At 29.3% G+C, this 23,480-nt stretch overlaps 1 protein-coding gene across 1 annotated transcript in view; it reads left to right on the forward strand.

Annotated features, from left to right (window-relative positions):
- Positions 1 to 22,704, forward strand: part of LOC148281028 (uncharacterized) — a 52,237-nt gene extending 29,533 nt beyond the window's left edge. The window contains exon 2 of the mRNA XM_088227438.1: positions 22,621 to 22,704. Within this exon, the coding sequence (XP_088083564.1) occupies positions 22,621 to 22,704 (84 nt within the window). The remainder of the gene's footprint in view (positions 1 to 22,620) is intronic.
- Positions 22,705 to 23,480: the final 776 nt, after the last annotated feature.

Genomic DNA, 23,480 nt, shown 5'->3' on the forward strand with positions numbered 1-23,480 from the left:
TATTAACTTCCGTACTATTGATTGATGATATTTACTTTATTAACCTCTAATGTGGTACGGAGTTACAATAAAAAAAACAAAAGAAAATCTTTGTCACTAAAGAAATTAGGAGTTACCGGTATTTTCTTTGAAATATAGGATGAAAAATTTTGGATAGATATAGTAGTAACTCAATTTCATCATATTTGGAGTTACCGTAGTTTACCTCGAGCATATAGATTTAAATACATTTTAAATTAATAGTTCATTGATTGAGGACACACACACACGTGCAATTATTTCATCTGAAATAAAGATCGAAAACCGATTAATCAAGTCATCATTTTATATTGAATGCAATGCAACATATCCTGCAAAGGCTAAGTATTGCACAAAAAACGCCTATCTATGTAAGATCAACGTCTTGCAGCTCATTCACGCCACGAAGACATGAAGAATATAAAAACGTAGCCTTTAAAGAGACCATAGGACGAGGTTATGCCCACGCAGCTCAAACAGTCAGCCTAACAAGTTAGCTTAACTCAGTCAATCAGTTCAACTTCTCATCGCCAATCAATCGCGTGACATAATTAAAAATATTTTTTTATTCGTCATGTAATAAATACGCATAAAACAGCAGTCTCGTGTCTTCTATCAATCTCTAACTAGGGTAGGAACTCCAATCACCCTCAAAAACCTAATTTCTAAAAACGTTTTTGATTTACTTACCCTTTAGGCGCCACAAACGAGATTTCTCGCGCATAGTGAAACATGAACTTTTGTATGTAAATATTTAGAGTATATTTTACCGACAATTTAATAATCGCCTTAGGTAAATAGACCATTTCACTTTTGGAACTCACGATATACTGTAGGGAAACTTTTTCCTCTTGACAGTATTTTTCTTTCCCAAAAGCATTCCAAATTCTGTTGAATTAGTCTGGCATTTAAGCGGTTTAAAAGGAAAAATTCATCATGGCTTACGGAATTTTTGGGGCGTCAAATGATTTTGACGCACTGATTTTTCAAAAAGAATTCGCGTAAATTAGAAATTATTGAACACCTTATCTATGCCGTAAGAAAAATAATTTACAAAATCATTTGTGGTTTGGCATATTGCCAGAGAGCTACTCTTGTTTTACACGCAATAATATATTTCACGAGGACATAACTAACCCACACAAAATAAAATGGTGTCGAAAGTCAAGAATTCAGCTAATAAAATTTTACGTTCTAATAAAGTGCTCATGTTATTTTTCTGAAAGAAATCGTAAATTAAAATACAATTAGTTGCGCCAAAACAAGATGGAAGAATCTAGATTTTTTTTAAAAATCGAAACTATTAAATGACAGTAAAACACAAATTACTGACAGCTTTTTTTTGGAGACAAAAAATGGTAAAACATCGTGGGTTTTTTTCAGAAATAAATCTATTTTTTTTATTTCACATGTCATTCTGTCCCTTTGAAATGATGGGAATTAATTATAATTTTGTTGCACTTATGTTTTAGAATTTAATTTACAAATACCCGTATATATGCCAATTTCACATGTATCGTGCCTGTCCAACTAACCCGTAGGGTGGGTGGATACTTATTTATTAATTGAGTTTTTTATTCTTATTTCTTTAGTTTATACTCGCGGATAAAATTTTTCCTAAGTAAATCGAATGGAGATGAGTCAGCCTAGTAGTACTAATTCGTGCGTTTACCTGCTAATTACTAAATAAAATGATTTAAATAAATAAATTGTTATGCTATGAAAGTCAATCGTTTGTTTTGAATCAATTAAATTTACATACTACCAATACCAGATTTTACTATTTTTTAGATTACTCTGACTAATCTAAGACATAATCCTTTTTATTTTAATCAATTGAATATATTTTATAATGGACGGAATTTTTTTGTTTCCAGGCTAGCTAGGAGTTTCTCGCATTAAGTCAGCACCTTTTTTTTACATTTTGTTATGTTGAATGATACAAAAACAACCTTTTTTTTCACAATACATGTATGAGAAATATTTTTTTAAAAATGCGCAGGTAATAAATAAAATATATTGATTATGTCAATACTAAGTTGATATTTGTAAATAATCACTCACCGACTTACTTATGTCTACCGGCTTCGAGAAGAAACCGTTTTTTCGTCAGGACTCTTATTAGACTATCATGCAAATCCCACTATTCACTATTCAAAGAAGTTACATAAAAATTTAATCCAACATGCTGATAAGGCACAAGCTATAATAAGCTAACACCAACATGAACTGTGAATGCAGTGTTGAATCACCTACAAAAACAATCAAACACAGGATTTCAATCATGGTAATCAAAGGCAATTAACACTATACTAAGAGGCGGACATAATACGAATATTTCCTTTCGATTTTATTTTTCAGGGTTTTCACCAAAAAGTAGCAAGATTTTCACCAGTAAGTAGTAGGAGGGTTTTGGTTTTATTTCACACACAGATCTGTATTTACCCTGAACAATAAAATGCCTCCTCCATAGCCGAAACACTTTCAAACTCTCTCGTTTTTAAAATGTTCTACATGATTATTGTAATACATGCCAATTGATTAATTTATTCCTTAAATATTGTCATAACTGAATAAATAAATATTTCATTTATTTTTCTATGTCATTGCACATACATTAATTGGGGACCGAGATATATTTCAAAGTGATACAATTAGTAATGACTCATGACTGTGAGCTAGTTCCAACTTGTTTGAAAATATGATTCGAGTTGGAGTACTAGAAACGCATTCATAAACATATATACACATACAAATATACTTGGAAATATATATATTCACACCTACAAATACATATATTCACACAGACAAATACATATTATGACTTATTACACATTAATTTTATACGAGGAGGAAGTTCAGTGTGTTTTATTTATTTGTTAATAGACTTTTAAACTACGCCAAAAACATATTTTAAAGTTTTATATTTCTAAAATTACTTTGCTTGTGACGTCTTAAGTTATCTTCCGCTTCTTCTCGATCTTATTGTCCGTTGTTTTACCGTAAACTGGACATTTTTCACAAGTCTCTTATCATTGGTTCATTCATATAACTAGTGATAGTAAAGTAGTTTGTTTTTATTGAAATATTTTTTGTTGATTTTTTGGTTCATTTTCAAGAAACCTTTTTGGTATCAAATTTCCCGTAAGGCTAAGGTTTCTCATTGTGATGTGAATACAATATTATTTATTTTATAGAAGCATAAAGTCAGCAATGATAAAGATACGGTTAAAACTCAGACCGGTGCAGTTTCTAAATAATACTCATATTTGTAAAATGATTGTACATTCTGAAATGTGTGGGTGCGTAAATATATATACATATCCAATAATATATTTTCAAAAAACATATATTATATTTACAAGAGGGTGTGTTTGTGTGTATTTCACAAAACTGCGACACGAAAAGTTGACTGTGCAGAACTACTTAGTTTAATAACAATACACGTGCCAGCCAGGATTTGTAGACGGTACCACTTGTTTCATATACCAACAAGTAAAACATCGTATGTTAAAAATGACTTTTTTAGTGTATCATACATAATTTAAAGACATGAAACATCACTCTGTCAGATTTAAAATTTACATTAAAAATGCATTATGCCATTCAGTAGACATTATTAAAATAAATATGTCCATCTCCCTTCCCTTCTTAATCCTATTTTCAAGCATCCTTGTAATCCCGCCCAATTTTCAACAACTTACTGTTCTCTAAAAAAACAAATTTCTTTAATTAATGAACAATATATACGAGTACATGAAAATAAAATGTTTATATGTATTAACCCTTATGTATTTATATAATATGTGATATATTTTCTTTATTAGCTTTGTATACTTGGTAAAAAATTGTTATTGGTTCTGAATTTATACACTATATCCGTTTGTTTACTATAAATATGTATGTAGAACTGTTGGTTGTCCAAATATTTTTTTTTTTTTTAAATGAATAAGCGTAATTTTCAAGATGCGTGTGCATCATTAAAAAGCAATTGGGAGCGTATCGCAGCCAGGTAGAATGATTGCAAAAATTAAGGGGTTTGTAAAATATATAAATCGATGAAAAAAAAAATTATGTTACTTATTTATTTATTTAATACACAAAATACACAATTGTATCATAGAGCACATTTAAATTTTAAAAAAAAAAATTTTATGTCCCGACGTAGAAAATTCCGTTTAAAGTCGGGACTCAACACAGAATTTTATAATTTGAACAAGAACAATTGAGGAAAGAGTGTTGTGTTATTATAAGTTTGATCATATTCTTACAAAGTGATGATTAAAAAAAAACTTCACAGGATCTTGTTAAACTTATGTGTACGGTAATAGTGCTACATTTCCTGATGATAAAGTCTCTCTTGAAGCTTATTCATAACACCCGGTACCAAGATAAACTATGCTCAAAGTGAAAACGTCCGTAAAAAGTAGCACTTTTTTAATAACTCAATTTTAAGCTTGCATTAATATTTTTCTACAATGTTACCTGAAATAGTTGAACTCTTATTTTATTCAAAACATTTCCAAAGCTCAAGTTTTATTTTACTGTCTTATCATAAAGGCATATTTTTTTTGCATTTTTATTGTAATGATAAAAGTAATTGCAATCGTTGAATGATATAAAATGCATTTATACTACCACACTTTGTATATGGACCAATAAGATGGTCGCAATATAGTAAACAAATTGAAAAATCAAAACAAAGAACAATGAATAAAACACTTTAAGTTACATTTAATTTTAATAAACATAGTAGAAACACAGATTTATAAAGAATAACAAAAATGCTCAACCTAAAGAATTTAATGTTTATTTTTTCTTTTTTTAATATTAAGTTCACAGAATGTTTAAATGTTTTTATTTTCTTTTTTAATATTAATTTCACAGAATGTTTAAATGTTTTTCTTTTCTTTTTTAATATTAAGTTCACAGATTGTTTGAATGTTTTTATTTTCTTCTTTAATATTAAGTTCACAGATTGTTTAAATGTTTTCTTTCCTTTTTTAATATTAAGTTCATAGATTGTTAAAATTTGTTAAAATTTTTATTGTTTAAATGTATACTATGTATTGTTACAAGAAATGTACTATTTTTTTTATTTTTATGTACCGTCCCAAATGAGTTTTCTCGTACAACTCCTGGGAATATAATATCATAATATTCATGTCTTATATGTTTTATTAATAAATAAATAATAAATAATCTAAACTAAAAAAAAAAATAAGATGTAGAAGAATAAAATAAAAACAAAATTTAATTTTATTTAAAATACAACATACATTAAATAAATATAAGAGCATCAAATAAATTAACTTGCAAACAACCTAGGACTAATAGAAAAAAAACAGTTTTATGTATCCAACAATAAATTTTTACAATTCACTTTCTGATAACCTAAAAAATATACAAAAGATATACGTACTTACAAACACCTAACTAAATCAGTTCTTACAGTCCGTGTGACAAGTGATATGTGATGTTATTTTATCGACTTTTTATTCAAACTATTGTGTTATTTTATATCATTTCCCCCCTCATACCAGCACTTTTGCTGCTTGGGAATATTTCGTATCGATAAAATATGTAATGTAACGTAATATGTAAAACATAAAAAAGTTGTATTTTGTCATAAATAAATAAATTTAAATCTAAATAAAATCAATGTTGAAAATGGAAGAAAAGACATATTTTTTTAAAAATGATTTAATTTTTTCTTTAGCTATAAACTAATTACTACTAAATGTTTGTATATAACCACTTACCAACTTTTCTTTGTCTACTGGTTTCGAGACGTGCCCGTCTCTTTGTCTGACTAATTAAACCAACATGCAAAACACACTATTCATCATAGTTGTTGCACAAAAAATAAGAAACTTTTATATAAGGCTTGAAGAACATATAAGGTGTCTTTACAATAATGATTTCTCCGAATTCTCAAATCACCTAATCAATCTTAATCATGACTCAAATAAAAAAAAACAAGAGTAAAAATCTTTCATCTAAATAATAAAGGGTTAAAAGTAAATAATCAGGAAAGCTTTAAAAAATAATCTTCCTTTGATCAAAAATCAAACAATATTTTAATAAAGCCCGTTATACGATTTTCTATTGTAGAGGTAACCCATAACTTATTGAACTCAAGCCCCTCTCTTCATCCCTTCTTCTTTTTTTACGTATTTCTCGATCAAAATAAAATATTTTTATAATAATTCAATTAGATGAATTTCACTAGCATAAATAAAGGTTTCAGCTCTTTAACTTAACAATCATCAACAGATGAAAGAATTGAAGGAATAAAGATGTTTAAATATGGGCAGAATGGTGAATGTTACACAGTGTGTAAAGTGGCTACTTAAACCAGCCATTGACAGGTCATAAGCCCTGTAGATGCCTAAACTTCTAAATTAACTTATATTTGGTGTTCTTAATTTCTGTTGTAGTATGTTAATTGAATAAATAAATACAATTGTCACGGCCGAACATGTCGCATTTTGGATGAGATATGTTTTTTACTATTTGGTTTTAAAAGTCACGTGTGAAAGGATTTATTCACAATGTCCGTATTGATTTTGAAAAAAAAGCTAATTTTTCTAAATCAATTTCACAATTTTTAATTAGTATTTGTAGTATGTGATATTTTCGTATTACGCTGATTTCGTATTGCACTTATTAACTCTTAAAAGACTGTGGTAAATAATCCCTTTGCGCGCGGTGATGTAACGTCGTGTTACCACTAGTAAAAGACGCAATATTCTAAAATTCAGACATAAAAAAAAAGAAAAACACGGAGACATACTGTTTAATAATTCCTTTTCCATAATTTATCCGAATAAACATATAATTTAACCCTGTCATAGCAAAATAAATCAAAAATCACTAATACGCCGCTTATGTTACGCGCGTGCGTCCCCCATCATTGTCATCAACCGACTGAAGACTAAATGTGTTTTAGACGACACCCGCAGCAGAACAGCGTCTCTGTCTTCCTTGTTATGATTTATATCTTCGTGCTCTCTTTTGTATAGGGTATCTGTATAGATGTGTCGCTGAATAAGCGAACATTTATTCTTCGCGTAGCAAGGATGAATATTTTTCGTATCAACATTTAGCATAGTTATAAAAATTTTACTTTCCAAATTGGGTGTGAAAATGTCCATTTGAAGATTACGAAAAATACGAATTCATCATTTAAAAAAATAAGAGAGATTTATCAAGTCTTGTGTCCTATGTCAACAAGTGTGACATCACAGCCACACAAGAGTTAATAATAATAATAATTGCTACATTTTTAATTTATTTTATTTTATTTTATTTATTTATTAATAATAATAATAATTGCTACATTTTTAACTATGATAATACCTACTTAGAAATACACGTTAATCCACACCCAGATCAGGTTCAAAAAATGTATTTACAAATCAACAATATTGCAGCGCAATACCAAAGTATAAGAAAGTATCGGGATCTTGTAAAATTGTTATCAGTGTTGTAAAATTGTAAAAGTGAAAAACGACCCCCGTAATTTTAATCATGAGCTCAGTAAACAAATTTACTGCCGAATCTTGCACATTTTCCTTGCACTTACCCGCACACCATAAATAAAATATTTTACCTCCGGTAAGATGAGCATAAAGCTAGAATCTTAAATCCGAGCCACTTTCCTTATACTTACTCGTACAGCGGGCGTACTACAAGTACAGTTAGAATTATGTCGGTACATGGTAACCTCATCCAGGCAAAATGTTCTAACTAAATTATTCTTGTATGCAGTCGGGGTGTTTTACACCAAGAGATAAACTGGGCCAAGGAATAATGAAGATTATTTTTATTAGTGGAAATGAAAAGAACGACTACATAAAAACGTCTCACTTTGCGCAAGCAGTGTATTTTGTCTGAGTCATATATTATATTCGTGCATAATGCAAGGCTAGAGATAAGCGGAATTACTTTGTTTTAAGGTAAGGATATCTCAATACGATACTGGTTTTAAATATTAAGTACTTCATATTCATTCCATATTTGCTCCATTGTTTGAGCATATTGAATCTTCATATTATGTAGCATTAGTCTGTTTAAAAATTTAAATACAGACTAGCTATTACGCGGATTCGCTCATGTGGTATTAGGAAGAAATAAGTTAGGTAATTAATCAGTTTTGTCGTTTTGTCGTCATATTCCTGTCAGAACAATATATAATTTCCGGACTTGTATTAGTTGCCGGTCCTCAAACTATCGATAGAAAAAAATACTACGATCCGTTGGTCTATGGTAACTCTGGCGTCGTATAGTTATTCTGTTAAAACTAAAACAAAAAGCAAACCAAACTTACCATAGATAAAGCAAGTAAATTATGGAAGTTTTAAGAATGAATGTAAAATTTATTATTTTCGATATCCCATCTTACTTATTTTCAAATAATGTTATAATCAACATTATAATCAAACAGCAAAAATATTGACAAAAAACTGCTTACTTCTATGATAATTTAAAAAATGCAGTTTGTAAAGTGGTAATAATTTAATACAACCAAACGGATAACAGCTCTACGCAAAACTCATCCCCGGGAGCCATTTTTTGTAATTAATAATTTTAAAATGGCAGAAACTACTCGAAAATGTCCAAATATAAACCAACAGTGATTGAAAAATCAAACTCATTATCATATAAGAGACATGTGAGTTATTTTGCACCAGGACAAATTTTTACCTTCAGGGAGCAAAGGGCGACAAGACTTTTAAGTCACGAAGTTGGGACTTGTGTCCACATAATATAAACAACTAAAGAATTTGGAAATGAGCCGTTATTTATTAGTGTCATTTAATTTCATACTGACATATCTATAGAAGAATATACATTATAATGATTTTTGAAAACACATGAATGCTTTTTTTCCACACTAAAAAAAGTATAGAACAGGGTTTAACTACCAACATAGTAGAAATATTTAATCTACCAGACAAAATTTACTAAAAAAATATACTTTAAAAATATGTGTATTTCAATACCATCTTAAATCAAAAAATATATATAAATATTTAATATTTTTTGTCACATTAAACTAAGAACTAAAATTTTGTGTTATGTTGTTATGACAATTCTGCATATTTGATAAAAAGACAGTACAGAATAATTATTACGTAATATTGCATACAAATAAACTTGTTATCACGGTTTAGATGATTTTAAAACCATATGTGTGCACTTTAAACTGTAACGAAAATAAATTTTGAAATAACTAGATTTTTAAATAAAGAAATTAAATCAGTGAATAATGTCTCCTTCTAATAACGACTAAAACAAGTTCAGAATCAAACAATAATAAAAATGAATTTTTACAAAATCAATTTGAAGCTCCTACAATCACAAAATTCAATATGTATAATTATGGTGTAAACAGTATACATAATAAATGAAAAAATAGCTTTGAAAGTAAAAGGTTTTACCAATAAAAATGTTTTCCTCGATAATACACAAAGTTTTTGTTCGTTGTGTACTCGCTCAGATAATATTATCATGTATGTATTATTATGTTGGATGTGTTTTCTCGATCAAAATGTTTGCTAAGATCCATTAGCCTCGATCACTCGATATATGTAATGAAAGTTCTGAGAGCAGCCACTTAAAAGGATTCCCATCATTAGTCCTCTGTTTATTTTTCTCTTTTTTCTGTCTCAGCAGAAAAACTAAAACTTTGCACCTAAAGACGTATTAAACAAGTCAGTGACGGGTTGTTATTTACTAACTAAACCATTTACATATTTATTTTTCTTTTAAACTTACTATGTAATGATAACATAATTAAATTTAACAAGAATATTTAAAGTATAAACTTTGTGGTATTATATTGAAATAGTGTTAGTAAATAATTGTACGTAACCACCTATCGGCTTTTGTACGTCTACCGGTTTTAAGACGTGCTGTTTCTTCGTCAGGACATTAATAACACTAGCATGCGAATCATACTACTATGGTTAAGGTGTACCTGTTTTTGTTTCCATTAAATACCTTTAAAAAAAAACAATTAAAAAAAATTATATATTAATAAATTTAAATGAAAGGTACATGTTTTTCAAAAAGTTGATATAGATCTACTTTTATACATCTAGTAAATGTTATCACTGCAACTCTCAAAAAAAAAGACTAACTCTTGTGCTTGGAGAGTGACTAACACTATTGTAGTTTTTTTATTTATACGAGTTTATATAATTTTTAATATACGAGTATACGAGAAAAAAATAAAAACATGGGATATTTACAAAAAAAAAACAAAAAACAATAATACATTTGTAACAATTCAAATTTAATAGAGTTTTTACAAGTGTTCAAAAAATTTCTTTACATTGACTTTGAATTTATTTATTCATATATTATTTTTAATAGTTATAAGTTCATTGGGAAGATTATTATAAAACTAACTTAAATTATTTTCGTCCACTTTACGTTCAGGTTTTTTAACAAAGTGAGCATATTTACATTATAAAATATGAGACGACGACTTTTTGATAGTATCCGTAGCAGATAAAGAATACAGCTGTTTTTGTATAATAAACCCAGAACCCTGGGCTAATGTTTCTGATTGGATGAATTGGATCTCAGTGCTGAAAAGGGAAATTGAGTACGGATAGGTCTGCCTCGTAGGGTAAGGGTTTGCGCATTTGCCTGTCATGCTTGACATCCTCGGTTCAATTTCTGGCAGGGCTAAAGTGCAATATTTGTTAAAAAGATGGTTCTATACTTCAATGTTTCATTGTTTTTGTACTGGCACCAATAGCGTAAGTTTTTTTTTTTTTTTTAATATTTGCATTTTTATAGTTTCTACGAATATTTCTATTTTGGGCGGCATTTTTACAGTTGTAAAAAACTCACTATTTGAAAATAGGAATCAAGTTGTAGTAGAGTGAGGATTAAACCTGCAACATTAGATCTGTGAGTCCGTGACACTAGCTACGGGACCATAGCTCAGCTCCCCACTTTACCTTTATGTAGGTAACATTTTATAATCACATTGATTTTCTTACTTCACCAATTTGGCTGTTCGCTGACGACACTAAGATTCTCAAACAGATAGACAACCCTTCTGATTGTTTACTATTGCAATCTGATTTACTGTCTTTTAGTACCTAGTGCTCATACAATTATCTATATCTCAATTTAAGTAAGTACAAGGTTATGAGATTTTTTCGTCTGAAAAATCCAATCATATACGACTAGTCACTGAGCGATGAAATTTATCATCTCTGTCTAGTATACGAGATTTGGGTATTATTCTTGATACCAAACTTTTTTTTACAACTTTTATTATGTGTAATCAATAAATCATTAAAACTCATTGAATTTATTAACAGAAGCACAACTGTTTTAAAAATATCAATACACTTAAAACTCTCTTCTGTTCCCTAGTTCGCCCGCACCTAGAGTATTTCTCTGTTTCGATATTATGATGTTCACATCAAATAAATTTAATCAGTTCAACATCTATTTTTTATAAAGATAAGCTGGAGGTTGGGCTTATCCAAAGACGTTTAATAAGTTAGAAACTAGCTTAATTATATTTTCTCTTCAAGACCGTTAAAATAAATCCGACCTTCTAGTCCTGTTCAAAATTTTCAACCCACTCTTTGATGCGCCTGAACTACTGAGCTTAAAAAAAAAAATATCCCAACTAGAAATCTCAGACAAAACTTATTTTTTCATACCGATAACCATAGAACAAACTATGGTTTTCATTCCTCTATGCTCAGAATTCTTAGGTCTGCCAACAATCTTACGAGTCTTGATTTCTTTGGTAACAAGTTGTCTTCTTACATAAAATCACTGAATCAAATTCAATTCTAAATACCTCTCTTCCGTTTCTACTCCCACCTTTATACCATTTCTCCTATATACTATTGTGCCTTTCTTCTTTCTTTTATAACAATTTTCTATGTATACATTTGTCCCAAGAAATGCCCATTGGGCGTATATATAAATAAATAAATAAATAAATAAAAGAAACGGTGTATTTGATTGTCAAATACTGTGCTTTATGTATCGCCGAGTGCAAAATGAAAAGAGATGATGATGATTATATTCCTCTCGTACAAAAATAAAAAATAAATAAAAACCTTTAGCGTTCTAAACATAGAAAAGCTCGATGAAAAGTTTTCCAAGTGTTTTCTTAAGTTGTCTGTTTATTTGTGAGAATATAAAAGTACTCTTTTCAATATTTTTTTTGCTTTATTTAACGGCTCTTCTGGGAATTTTCAAAACATGTTAAATAATTCATAACGCTAGTCAGGATAAAACATTTATGGAAACATTGTAAATATTCTCTTTCATTTTTGTAATTCCTCTTGCAAAAGTTTTCGAGCTTTTAAAATTGATATGAAAGTAAAAGTCTCGAAAAAATAGCGTTACAAATAAGAACTCATAGCAAAGTAATAATATTATTTGGTTAAATTTCGAAGCGCTGTTTTTGTGAAAAACCTCCTTATTAGCGCTTTTTAACTCTATCCGAAATAAAAAATAGTTTTAATTTTGTTGCTCTGTAGCAGGGCTGTCAACCAAATAAGATCCTGGGCCAATCCAAAAAACTAAGTAAGCGCCGCAAAAACAAACACTTCAACTTTTTGAAGAAAAATAAAAATAACGGAATCTCAGTGTTATCATTTGAATTATTTTATTAGTTTCTTCATTAATTTATTTTTTACTAAACTTAAACTTTTTACTTTTTTAATATCAACATTAATGTTGGTTGTTGCTAGACGCAGTGCATGTGCAAAGGACTTATCTAAAAGTGAAGACCTATATTTAGATTTTATAAAATTCAGAGTTGAATACGCAATTTTACGAAGATACGTACTGCCCATCATTGGCCGCATTTTTAAGCTAAGATTCGGTAGTTTCAAGAAACAATTACGCAGTTCTAAAATCCCTCTAATTATAGTAACAGAAAACTTATTGCCACGTGAATAAATATTTCATTTATTTATTTGGGATGCCATAAAAATAAAATTATGTTCAACAAAATAAATTTTGTGCAAGGAAAATTTTCATTAATTCTCAAAAAACAGAATATTTTCATAATTTAATCAGTGCATGTTTGTCCTAATCAGTGCATGTGCTTATTAAAATGCATGTCGTGTTGGTTTTATATTATTGTGCAACAACTATGGTTTTGCATGTTGGTTTAATTGGTGACCTGACGAAGAGACGGCACGTCTCGGAACCGGTAGACATAGAAAAGTCGGTAAGTGGTTACATACAAATATTTAATAACATTTATTAAAATGTTTTACCACAAAGTTAATGCTTTAAATATTAATAATAAAATGTTAGAAATGTCAACATATTTATGATAAAAAATGTATAAAATAATAATCTTATGTAGCTTTTAAACCCATCATTTGATTTTTATAAAAGGGTATAAAAATAAATAAAATAAAAATGTAAATTGATGCTAAAAAGTCTTTGTGATTGATGCGCCACTGTTGCCGAAATTGAGTTTCATATAATTTTCTCAGAATTTTTAGCTGCGTGGAATAAGCTGACACCCTTGGAAATCTGACGTTAATTTTTGCACTTTCATCAAAAGTCCTCCTTCTCAAAAATGTTTAACGATTGTCTAAACATATCAATGTTTTTCGCAGTGTCTTTGTTAAACTTGTTTTACTGTTCATAATGTACGAGATGGAGGATTATATAAATATATTATATTGGAGAAGAAATTACAAACTCTGAATACAATACATATTTATTTTGATTTACAATTTTAGTTATGAGTCGACGTGTTAATCAATGTAATTTAAAAGATATTCACTTATTTCATTTTTTTTTATTTACTTATTCAAATAAAGATACATACTTTAAAAAATTTCATAACGTATCCCTAACACTATGAGGCCAAGAGCTCCGTGTTGAGTTGGAATACAACATAATAGAAAGTGTAAGCATGCATATTATTACAGAAAACTACAAATATAAATTTTCATGTATATTAATTTATTTATTACTATTTATTCATTTAATTTCACAATACGCCCAAGGGGCATTTACAAAAAATATACAGGTAAGTACAAACATAGTAAGTAAAAATTTAAAAGATAAACAACGCTTTTTTGTATACATGTAGAAACAATAAAAAGCATACTGCTATGCAAAATAAAAAGTGAAACTTTATATTTAAAAAAATTAATAAAATGTATATAAGAAAAGTAACTGAATTTAAAAAAAAAATTGTAAATGACTTGTCAAGAATTTAAACAAAATAATAAATACATTTACAAATACTTATAAGTGTAAAAAAAATGGTTTTAACAAATTTTTGTTAAAACAAATAATAAAAATTAGTTTACAGTAAGTATATATAAAAATATTAAAAATATTACAGGAGTTCGACGTTTGCTCAAATTATGGTTATTAGAAAAAAGTGTTTTGAATTAGTGATACTTTTTAATTTTTCAAAATGTAATCTGTAATTGTTTTTCAAGTAAAATTATTGTTAATGTAGGTTAAGTGTAAATAATCAATGTTATTTATAAGAACCTGCTGATGAGTTGTATGAATGCAACTCAGCAGGACTTTAATTAAATAATATTTTGTAAATATTTTGAAAAAAATTAAAAAATAAAAAAAAAAATAAAAAAAATAACATAATATCTGGTACACAAAAATATTGGATACATTGATATCAGAAAAAGATAATAATAAATAATAATACACATCAAAAACAAAGAAAAAAATGTATGAAAAAGAAAGTTTAATTACGACATTAATAATAAGTTTTAAACAGTGCATTTAAGAACGTTTTAAAATGGATAATTATTGAATTAAAAATGTCTATATCACAACTAAATTTGTTGGCTAAGGAATGTAAACGCGGAATCAGAGAGTGTCGTGCATAGTTATTTTAATAAACATCTCGACAACACGCTTATTTTATATGAATAAATAAAAAGGTATTCATTCTGTTTGTTTGTGCCGCAAATCTCGGAAATTAATCAATAGATTGACGTAAAATTTTAACAAAACATTACATTTTAGCAGAAAAATGTTTCTATATACTTTTTATTCGGAAGTTTGGCGGAAACAGAACATTCCATGCGTTTTAAATTTTCTCATAGTTTATCATAGTTAACAATCACTAAATGGCAGTTTTACAAAGTGCTGCCATTTTATACATTTTAGCCAAAGTTACGATTTTCTTTCCTTATATTCTACAGTATAGTCACAGCAAAGCAAATGAAGATATTAAATTGAATAACGTGTTTTCTCGGTAAATGTATAGTTGCTAGATTAATTTTATTTAGTCCCCTAATAATTAATATCAGACAAAGCCACAGCAAAGCGTGGCCGGGTTCAGCAAGTAAAATATAAATATATGCGATGTCTCGGAGCAGTCTCCTGCAATGGTTACTTTCCTTAGGTGAAATCCAAACTTGTGCACTTCTCCTGAAAATGGCTATCGTTTTGGAGAACTAAAATTGTTCATCCAGGACATGGAACACTCACAAATAGTTTATTACACATATATGACACATAAGTCACAACTCCATGGGGCCAAAAGTCCCGTGTTAAGTTAGGAGGAATAATTTGTCAACACTGACATTATTATTCCCTTTCACACCCACTGATGCATAGGACACTGCATCGGTACATCAATCGCAACGTATCGTAAACATTTTTGCTACGTGATTGTAAGATGATCAGTCTTACGTTTTGAGGCTATGAAATACTCTAATGTAAAAACACCGTTTCAAATAAACGTTCCCAACCATGCCGGGAATTGAACCTAAAATCTCTTGCGTGGTAAAAACACGCGCTGACCACTACACCAACGGAATTACACAGACATACATGTATAATATAACCACAAATAATATACAGGATCAGAAATATAACAATACATTTGAAAAATAAATATCTTACACAAATATTCAGTTGACAGATTAAAAAAAGTGAGAAAAAAAAGAAGGTCATGTATTCGAAAAATCAATAAGAATTTTTATTCTAATTATAAATAAATGATATAAAGTAGATATTATTCACCCAGGAGTTAAAAAAAAAATCGATTTGGGACCGTACATAAAAATAAAACATTTTTGTGACAATTCATAATTGTTAATACATCTAAAAAGAAAGAAAACATAAAACACAGTATTTTACACCATCCATATAAATTACATTAGTAACTATCAATATTATATAGTTTCAAACTCATGTCTCTCCCGCTAAGGGAAATCCAGTCTTTAACTTCTTTCTTAAAAATGGATTTTGTCCTTTAGACTTACATCACTTTTGGTGCGATACAGAAAAGATGTCTCTGAGCAAAAATTCTACGGGTTTTTGGTATAAGATAATTTGTGCCATGGAAAAACCTCGTACGAACATTTTCCTGAGATCTCTCCTTACCGTTTGACCAAAATTGTGTAAGTGATTTTTTAGGTACAGTTGTCTCATATCTAGCACATTCATGTATTGGAACAATTGTCTTGACGGGTATATTGGAGGGCGCCGGAATATTATTCTTAACAAAAATTTCTGTGAAATTATGGTAGGCTTTAAGATGGATGCCGCACAACCCATATGTATCAAGGTGCTTACTAATTGTATATAACCAGGTAAGGTCTGTTAAGTTTATTATTTTTTTAAGTTTCTAGTTCTATTTCATACTCAAAACTGTATCCTTTATTATTAGTGATTTTAAAATACCAAATTCGATAAGTAAACCATGTTCAATATACTTCACGGAAAATATTTATATTTATAGAATATAGCTAATTTATCTATTTATACGATAATAGGCTCCTTAATCCCCGGTCAAGTATATTATACATCCACATCAGGAGGATATAATGACTTTGACCCGACCAAACTATTCAATTTCAGCAATTTACAGCTTGGATAGCATAATCCAGTTAGTTATAAACTGCCCTCTGCCATACTAACCTAATACTATGACTCCAACCATAGCGCGAACTTAATCTACAGCTGTCATCCAGATAATTGAGTCATTCATTTTCACCCGCACGTACTTTTGTCTTTGATTGGTAGAAATCATCACGGTAATGATCAAAATTATTGATTTTCTCCAAATAAAGTCATGGTAAAGACTTTTGTTACTGCAATATCGAAGAATCTTTTTATAAAATGAAAACGGAATACGTGATTTTTTCTTCACTTCACGACACATATTACAAAAAAATATCTAACGTACCCCTAACTCTATAATGCCAAGAGCCTTGTGTTGAGTTTGGGTACAAAAAAATAGAAAGTGGAAGCATGCATATTATTAAAGAATACGACAAATAAAAAATATCACATCAGCATAATTTTCAATAAACATCTGGACAAAACGCTTAATAGTACCACGTATAAATCTATGCAATGTCTCACAGCTGTCTCCTGCATATCTTAATGAAAGCTATTTTCAGAAAGAGTGTACAAGTCTGGATTGTATCTAAGGGAAGAGACCATTGCAGGAGACTGCGGAGGGATATTGCATAGCTGTATAAACTATTAAGCATGTTGTCCAGATGCCCTTTGAGATATCTTTATGTAATAATATGGTACTAAATAAGATTGCAAAAAAAATATCAATTTCGGGAAGGATCAGAAGATTTATTGATAAGGACTCCTGCAAAACTATTTACAAAGCAATTATTGAACCACACGTTAACTACTGTAGTAGCAGTTTATTTTTATCAAACAAAGAAAACATAGATAAACTAACTGTATTACAAAATAAGGCCTTTAGAATCATTTTGAAAAAAAACAGATATACGAGGGTAAAGTCGATGGTAAATGAAATGAAATTATTAACATATAAACAAAGAATATTTTACAATACAATGATATTTGTTCATAAAATTATAAACTCTAATAAAAAAACAGAATTTTGGAAAAAAATTGATCGGAACCAGCATGAACACGATCACAATACTAGAGAAAAGAACAAAATTAGACTTCCATTCAGGAAAAAGGCAAAGTCACGAAACTCAATTTTATTTAAAGCAATTAAAAAGTATTACGAAATGGAAAAAAAATATTTATGAAGAAAAAAACATATCAAAATTTAAAATAATGGTCAAGACATATGTGATAAACAATTTATAAATTAAATATATTTGCAATGTTATTATTAGAACACACATAACAATATGTATGATATGTGTGCCCTACTTTAAGATTTAAATAAAAAAAATAATAAAAAAATTGAAAAAATTCCATTTTTGTTATTGCTATTATTAAATTATGTACGTGTTTCCATTTTCCATTTTGTTGTTTCCTAACTCAACACAGGGCCTATATATTTTTAAAAATATGTATGTATGCAAGAAAAAAAAATGAACGTATTTTATTACAAAACATGATACATAAAATAGATATTGGCCTTTTAAAAAAAAAAAAATGCTTTTTTATGATTCACTGAATATTTAACTTTGAGAACCATTTTCAACGAGTTGTAAATAACTTACTAAAAGAAAATGGGAATCAAGTTGGGGTAGTGTGGGATTCAAACCACAGACCTTCGAGCCGTGAGTCCGAGACACTAGCCACGACACCACAATACGATTTTAATGTGCATAATATGCATACATAAATACATATATTTATTGACGTATAATTTTCTTTTCACACTGTAAACAATAATAAAAAAATTGAATAATGTGACCTCACTGGGGTTGACCGTTCTATTTTTACGAAAAGGCGGAAGACCTCTCCTTAAGAATTCAAAGTAGTGTGACGAATTGACTAATCTACAGATTCCGGACATTGGGGCATAAAAACAATATTTGCTCATAGAAGATTTAATAAATTGCAGATGTTGACTTTATGTGATATGGTTTGGAACGCGAAAAAAAATGATTGCAACAGAAATGAGACGTTACTTATAGCATTAAAAATCATTGTTAATTAAAAATTTTAATAAAGTAAAATATAAACACCACGAGGTGATTATACATAAATAAAATTAATGAGTCGAAATCTCTAAAGACATTATAGAGCTTTGACCTGCGTACATTAGACTTTCATGAAAAATACTTGGATAATTAATAAAAATGTGTCACGCTAGCAGACAAACAACTAAGCAAATGAAGATAAATTCTTCTTATGTTCAGCTCTTTATTGCGCTAAAAGAGAAAAATATATGGCAGGTTATTTGCGAGTTGGTTCTTTTATTTTTGACGTAGGTTACTTATTGTATGTATTATATTTCGATATACTCTGAACAGTTACGGCTCATTACATGTCATCTGTCGCCATCAAGCTGTATGAGAAGAGAAGCTAATAAGTCACAATATGATCTCATTCATATTTCATTATCTTGTGCCCTCTTTACTATCTGCTGTGACATTAATTGTCGCCATTAACCTGCGATTCAACTATGTAACCAAAATGCCTTCAATATTTATTGTAAATACAAAGATTAAAAAAAAAAAAGTTAATGAATTTTTTGCGCAACTAATTTTCATGAAAAGGTTTATGCATTTTTACTAACAAAAAAACACGTATATTTTTTCTTACTGATCTTACTTTTGTAAGAAGATATTGTGGGATAGTTGTCTGTGGCTTTATTAAGAGTAAAAACGGTCTGACGATTCATTGCACAAAATGATTTACGTATTTTCTGCCTGGATTATGGCACAAGAGTAATGTTTTTTTTTACATTCAAATTGTTTCTAATGGATGCTAAAACCACCAAAAACAAACGAAAAAATGCTCAGATTTATCTGCCGTCTTTGGACGTACGGTGGACATTTTTATTTATTTATGTATTTATTTTTTTCTTTTTTTTTTCTTTCAATAAACATAATAACAAAACAGAGTATTAAAAAAAAGCATAATTACATATCAACGAAATACATATTAATAGAAAAATAGTAAGCAAAAAAATCCCACAAAGGCATGGCCTGTTCGTGGGTATACAAGAAAATGTTTTTTTTTTTTTAAATATTTTTTCTCAATAAACAATGGATAGTTATAATATTTTTGTCTAACATAAGAAAAAAAAAACATTCTGTAAAAGAAATAATTAATTATTCATTATTATTATTATTTAATTATTTTTTAAAGAAAAAAAAATATTTGCGTTCTTATGATTAACCCAAATATTTCATTTTGAGGGCCATTTTTAAGGAGTTGTAAATAACTCACTATTAGAAAATGGGATCAAGTTGGGGTAGAGTGGAATCCGAACCACGGATCTTTGACCCGTGAGTCCGAGACACTAGTCACGGGACCACAACCCGATAAATAATTTTGAAAAACGGAAAAGTATCAAGAAAAAAATAATTTTAATAATCCTTGTAAAAAAACAAATCGGTTCAGTTTTGAAGTGTCTAAAAACGAGATAATGAAACATAGATTTTGTCGATTTTAGTTCAACGCGCAGTTGTCTTTTTTGCTCAGTATCGGGGATGCATCTGTGAGAGAGTGACACAAAAACTATTATCAAATATCTATTCATCAAATTTCTCTGAAACCACCTAGCTTCTGAAGAACCAAGATCACCCAATAGTAAATTGTCTCAAAATATACGTAAAAGAGAATATTCCTACTAGAATGATTTAGATATTTACTTTACTAATTTAAAATATTCATATATTAATATTTTACGATAAATTGCGTTTTAACATTCTAAGTTTCTCAAAATATTAATAGACAAACACATGATTTACCATTTAACTAGGGAGTTGAAGATTAAACAAATAATAAGAAGATACAGAAAGTTTTAAAGAAAATAATTAAGGGATCAAATCCAGTCCTTGTCTTCAAATATCTACACAAATTCAAATATTGTTAATATATACCAACTGGTCTAAGAAGAAGTAAAACATTGAGAAATATTTTCAAGTGTTGTCAAATTTTTTGGTCAAATAATTTGTTAATCGATCCCACCCACATCAATAAAGGCCTTAGCTCTTCAAATACTCTTATTGAAAAAAATAATTTTCAATGTTTAAATGACTTTCCGTTTTTCGAAATTTGTTGAAATGAGAAAAGAATATAGAAGTCTGAGCATTTAAAGGGCTAATGAATTGTCTTTTGCTGGTCGATGTTTTTTGTTGGCAACTTTACACACTGTGTAACATTCACTATACTGCCCAGGTTTCAGCTCTTTCACTTCTCAAAAGTCTACAAATGGAAGAGTTAAAAAAATGTGGAGGTTTAAACACGGTTAAAATGGTTAATGTTTTACAGTGTGTAATGTGGCCATAAAAACTAGCTAAATACGAATCATCAGCCGTGTAAATGCCTAGACTTTCATTTAACCGTCTCAGTAATGTTTCCATCTCTGTTGCTACAAAGTAAGTTCTAAATAACCCCCCTGGGAGAAAATCCAGCCTGTCTACAAACATTTAGACATACTCAAAACAATGTTAACTTAACGTTTCTTCATCATCTGTTTCAACACATAAAATATTTCTTAGTTTTATTGGAATATCAAGTTCCACAAAATACTTTAAAATAAAGAAATATATTTATGATTCTTCCTCTTAAATACCATTTAACTTTTGTGTGTAGTATATACAATTATTGAATTTTTTAGAATATTGGTAAAAAAAATATTTTTTGTTTGCTAAAATATTTTTCGAATTCGAATTTATTATAAAATAAATTGAAATTGAAAACTATTTACATAATATTGTACAGTAATGTTGACTAGCCAATGACAGGTCATTAGCCCCCTTTATGCCTAGAATTTCGTATTTCTTTTTCTTATATGTTCTACATCTCTGTAAAAATATGTTAATATTTGTACTTCCACAAATTATTTGCAGGTAAATACAATATTCCTATCATCACTTGAGTGAAATGTTTACTTATGCATTCAGCGAATATAAACGCGTCAGTTTGAGGGATGCTGCATAATTTGTCGGCGAAGACATTGTCTGATGTTTTCTCCACAAGCTCCGGGATTTAAATGAACATTAAAATCTAAAATCTAAGTAGATTTATGTCCGTGATCAAACAGCGGCGGCGTTTTCAATTTAAAGTTTTCAGCTTATCTCTAATGAAGGCATAAATAAAACATGCTCTCGACAATAAAACAGCTGGCTTTTGTGGTAACCAGAGAGATTTATATAAATAATGCTTGTTCATAGAACTTTTAAGTGGTAATAGCACTTATTGAAGGAAAGCTTTATGTCTATTTCGCTAATTGGAGTAACTCCTTCTACGAATTTCTGGGTTTAATTGAGATAAGTGAACTTAAAAACAACTTATAAAGTTTATTTTCCAAAATCGGGTATTCTTTCGTGTTTTCTTTAAATCAACAAAACACTACGATGGTAACGGTATCATAGTTTATTTCCGTGCTACGTCGGATAATTTTTCTACAATGATTGAAATTACTTACATTTTCAATTATCCGAAAAAAAGACGGGCATGATTTTCAATAATAATATAAGTAAACAACATGGAAGAAATACCATGACTCGAAAAATTCACATTAAAATTACAGTTATCAATGCCGAAAATCGAAGCAGGAAGTCACGTGGCTGATGCAAGCGTCTTACACATTTCACAGCATAAGCTGCCAATCAACAAGACTTTATTTAGTAGGTAATGTAAACAAATCAATGTTTAACATACTTATATATTATCTGAAACCAGGTGGATGAAGAATACATATCTGCATGTGAATTAGAACCAGAATTTGGGAGGAGTGTTTTCGACTCTATAGCTGCTGTCTCGTAAAAATCCTGAATAAGAAACTAGTTGTAGAGTGTTTGACGCATTCCCCGTTTTCCGGGTCCAGGGTTCAATTCCTAGCAGAGAGGACGTGAAAAATATTGATTTCAAAGAATGTCTGAATTGCAATACTTCGTTGTTTCTGGACTGGTAACTGAAGCATAAGGCTGATCACCTTACCTACATGTAACAGATGATCGAAATACGCTCAATTTGGTTAACGAATTCAGTGCCTTATGCACCAGCTGTAATCATCCACTACGGTTAAGAATTCAGAGCTCATTGAGGAAAGCGCTCGCTGTGAGAGTGCAATAATAACTCAATTTCCGATCTGCGATGGAGTAAAATCTTTTGTAAAACTCAAAACACTGCTTAAGCGTGCCACTTTGTACCTTTACATCTATCCCTTAATGCAATTTACTTTAGAGCTTTTACCCAACTTCGCATTCGATAACTCTGGATTCCAGAAAGGAATATTGCTTTGAGTTGAAAATGGCGATTATTATTCTTTGCATTGTTTTGGTGGAAGCGTCCTATAATAAATAACTTTACATTAAATTTAAACTGACATTTAAGCTGCTTTTTGGAGTAAGTTCATTGAAGACAAAAAACGAGTAATATGGCTTAAGTTCATTTAGTCTCCCGAAGCAAAGGGTGCTGTTAGCCTGTATTATATATTTTGAAAATAGAAAGTTGAGATTCATCGTTTATTTGTCAAAAGCCAAAATAATAGTAGTTAAGTATTATTCAACCACTCACTCGAAGCTATTTTAAAGAAACTT

Source organism: Micrasema longulum, unplaced genomic scaffold, assembly GCF_059751315.1.
Source record: "Micrasema longulum isolate JH-2025_06_02 unplaced genomic scaffold, ASM5975131v1 h1tg000503l, whole genome shotgun sequence".
NCBI lineage: Eukaryota > Metazoa > Arthropoda > Insecta > Trichoptera > Brachycentridae > Micrasema > Micrasema longulum.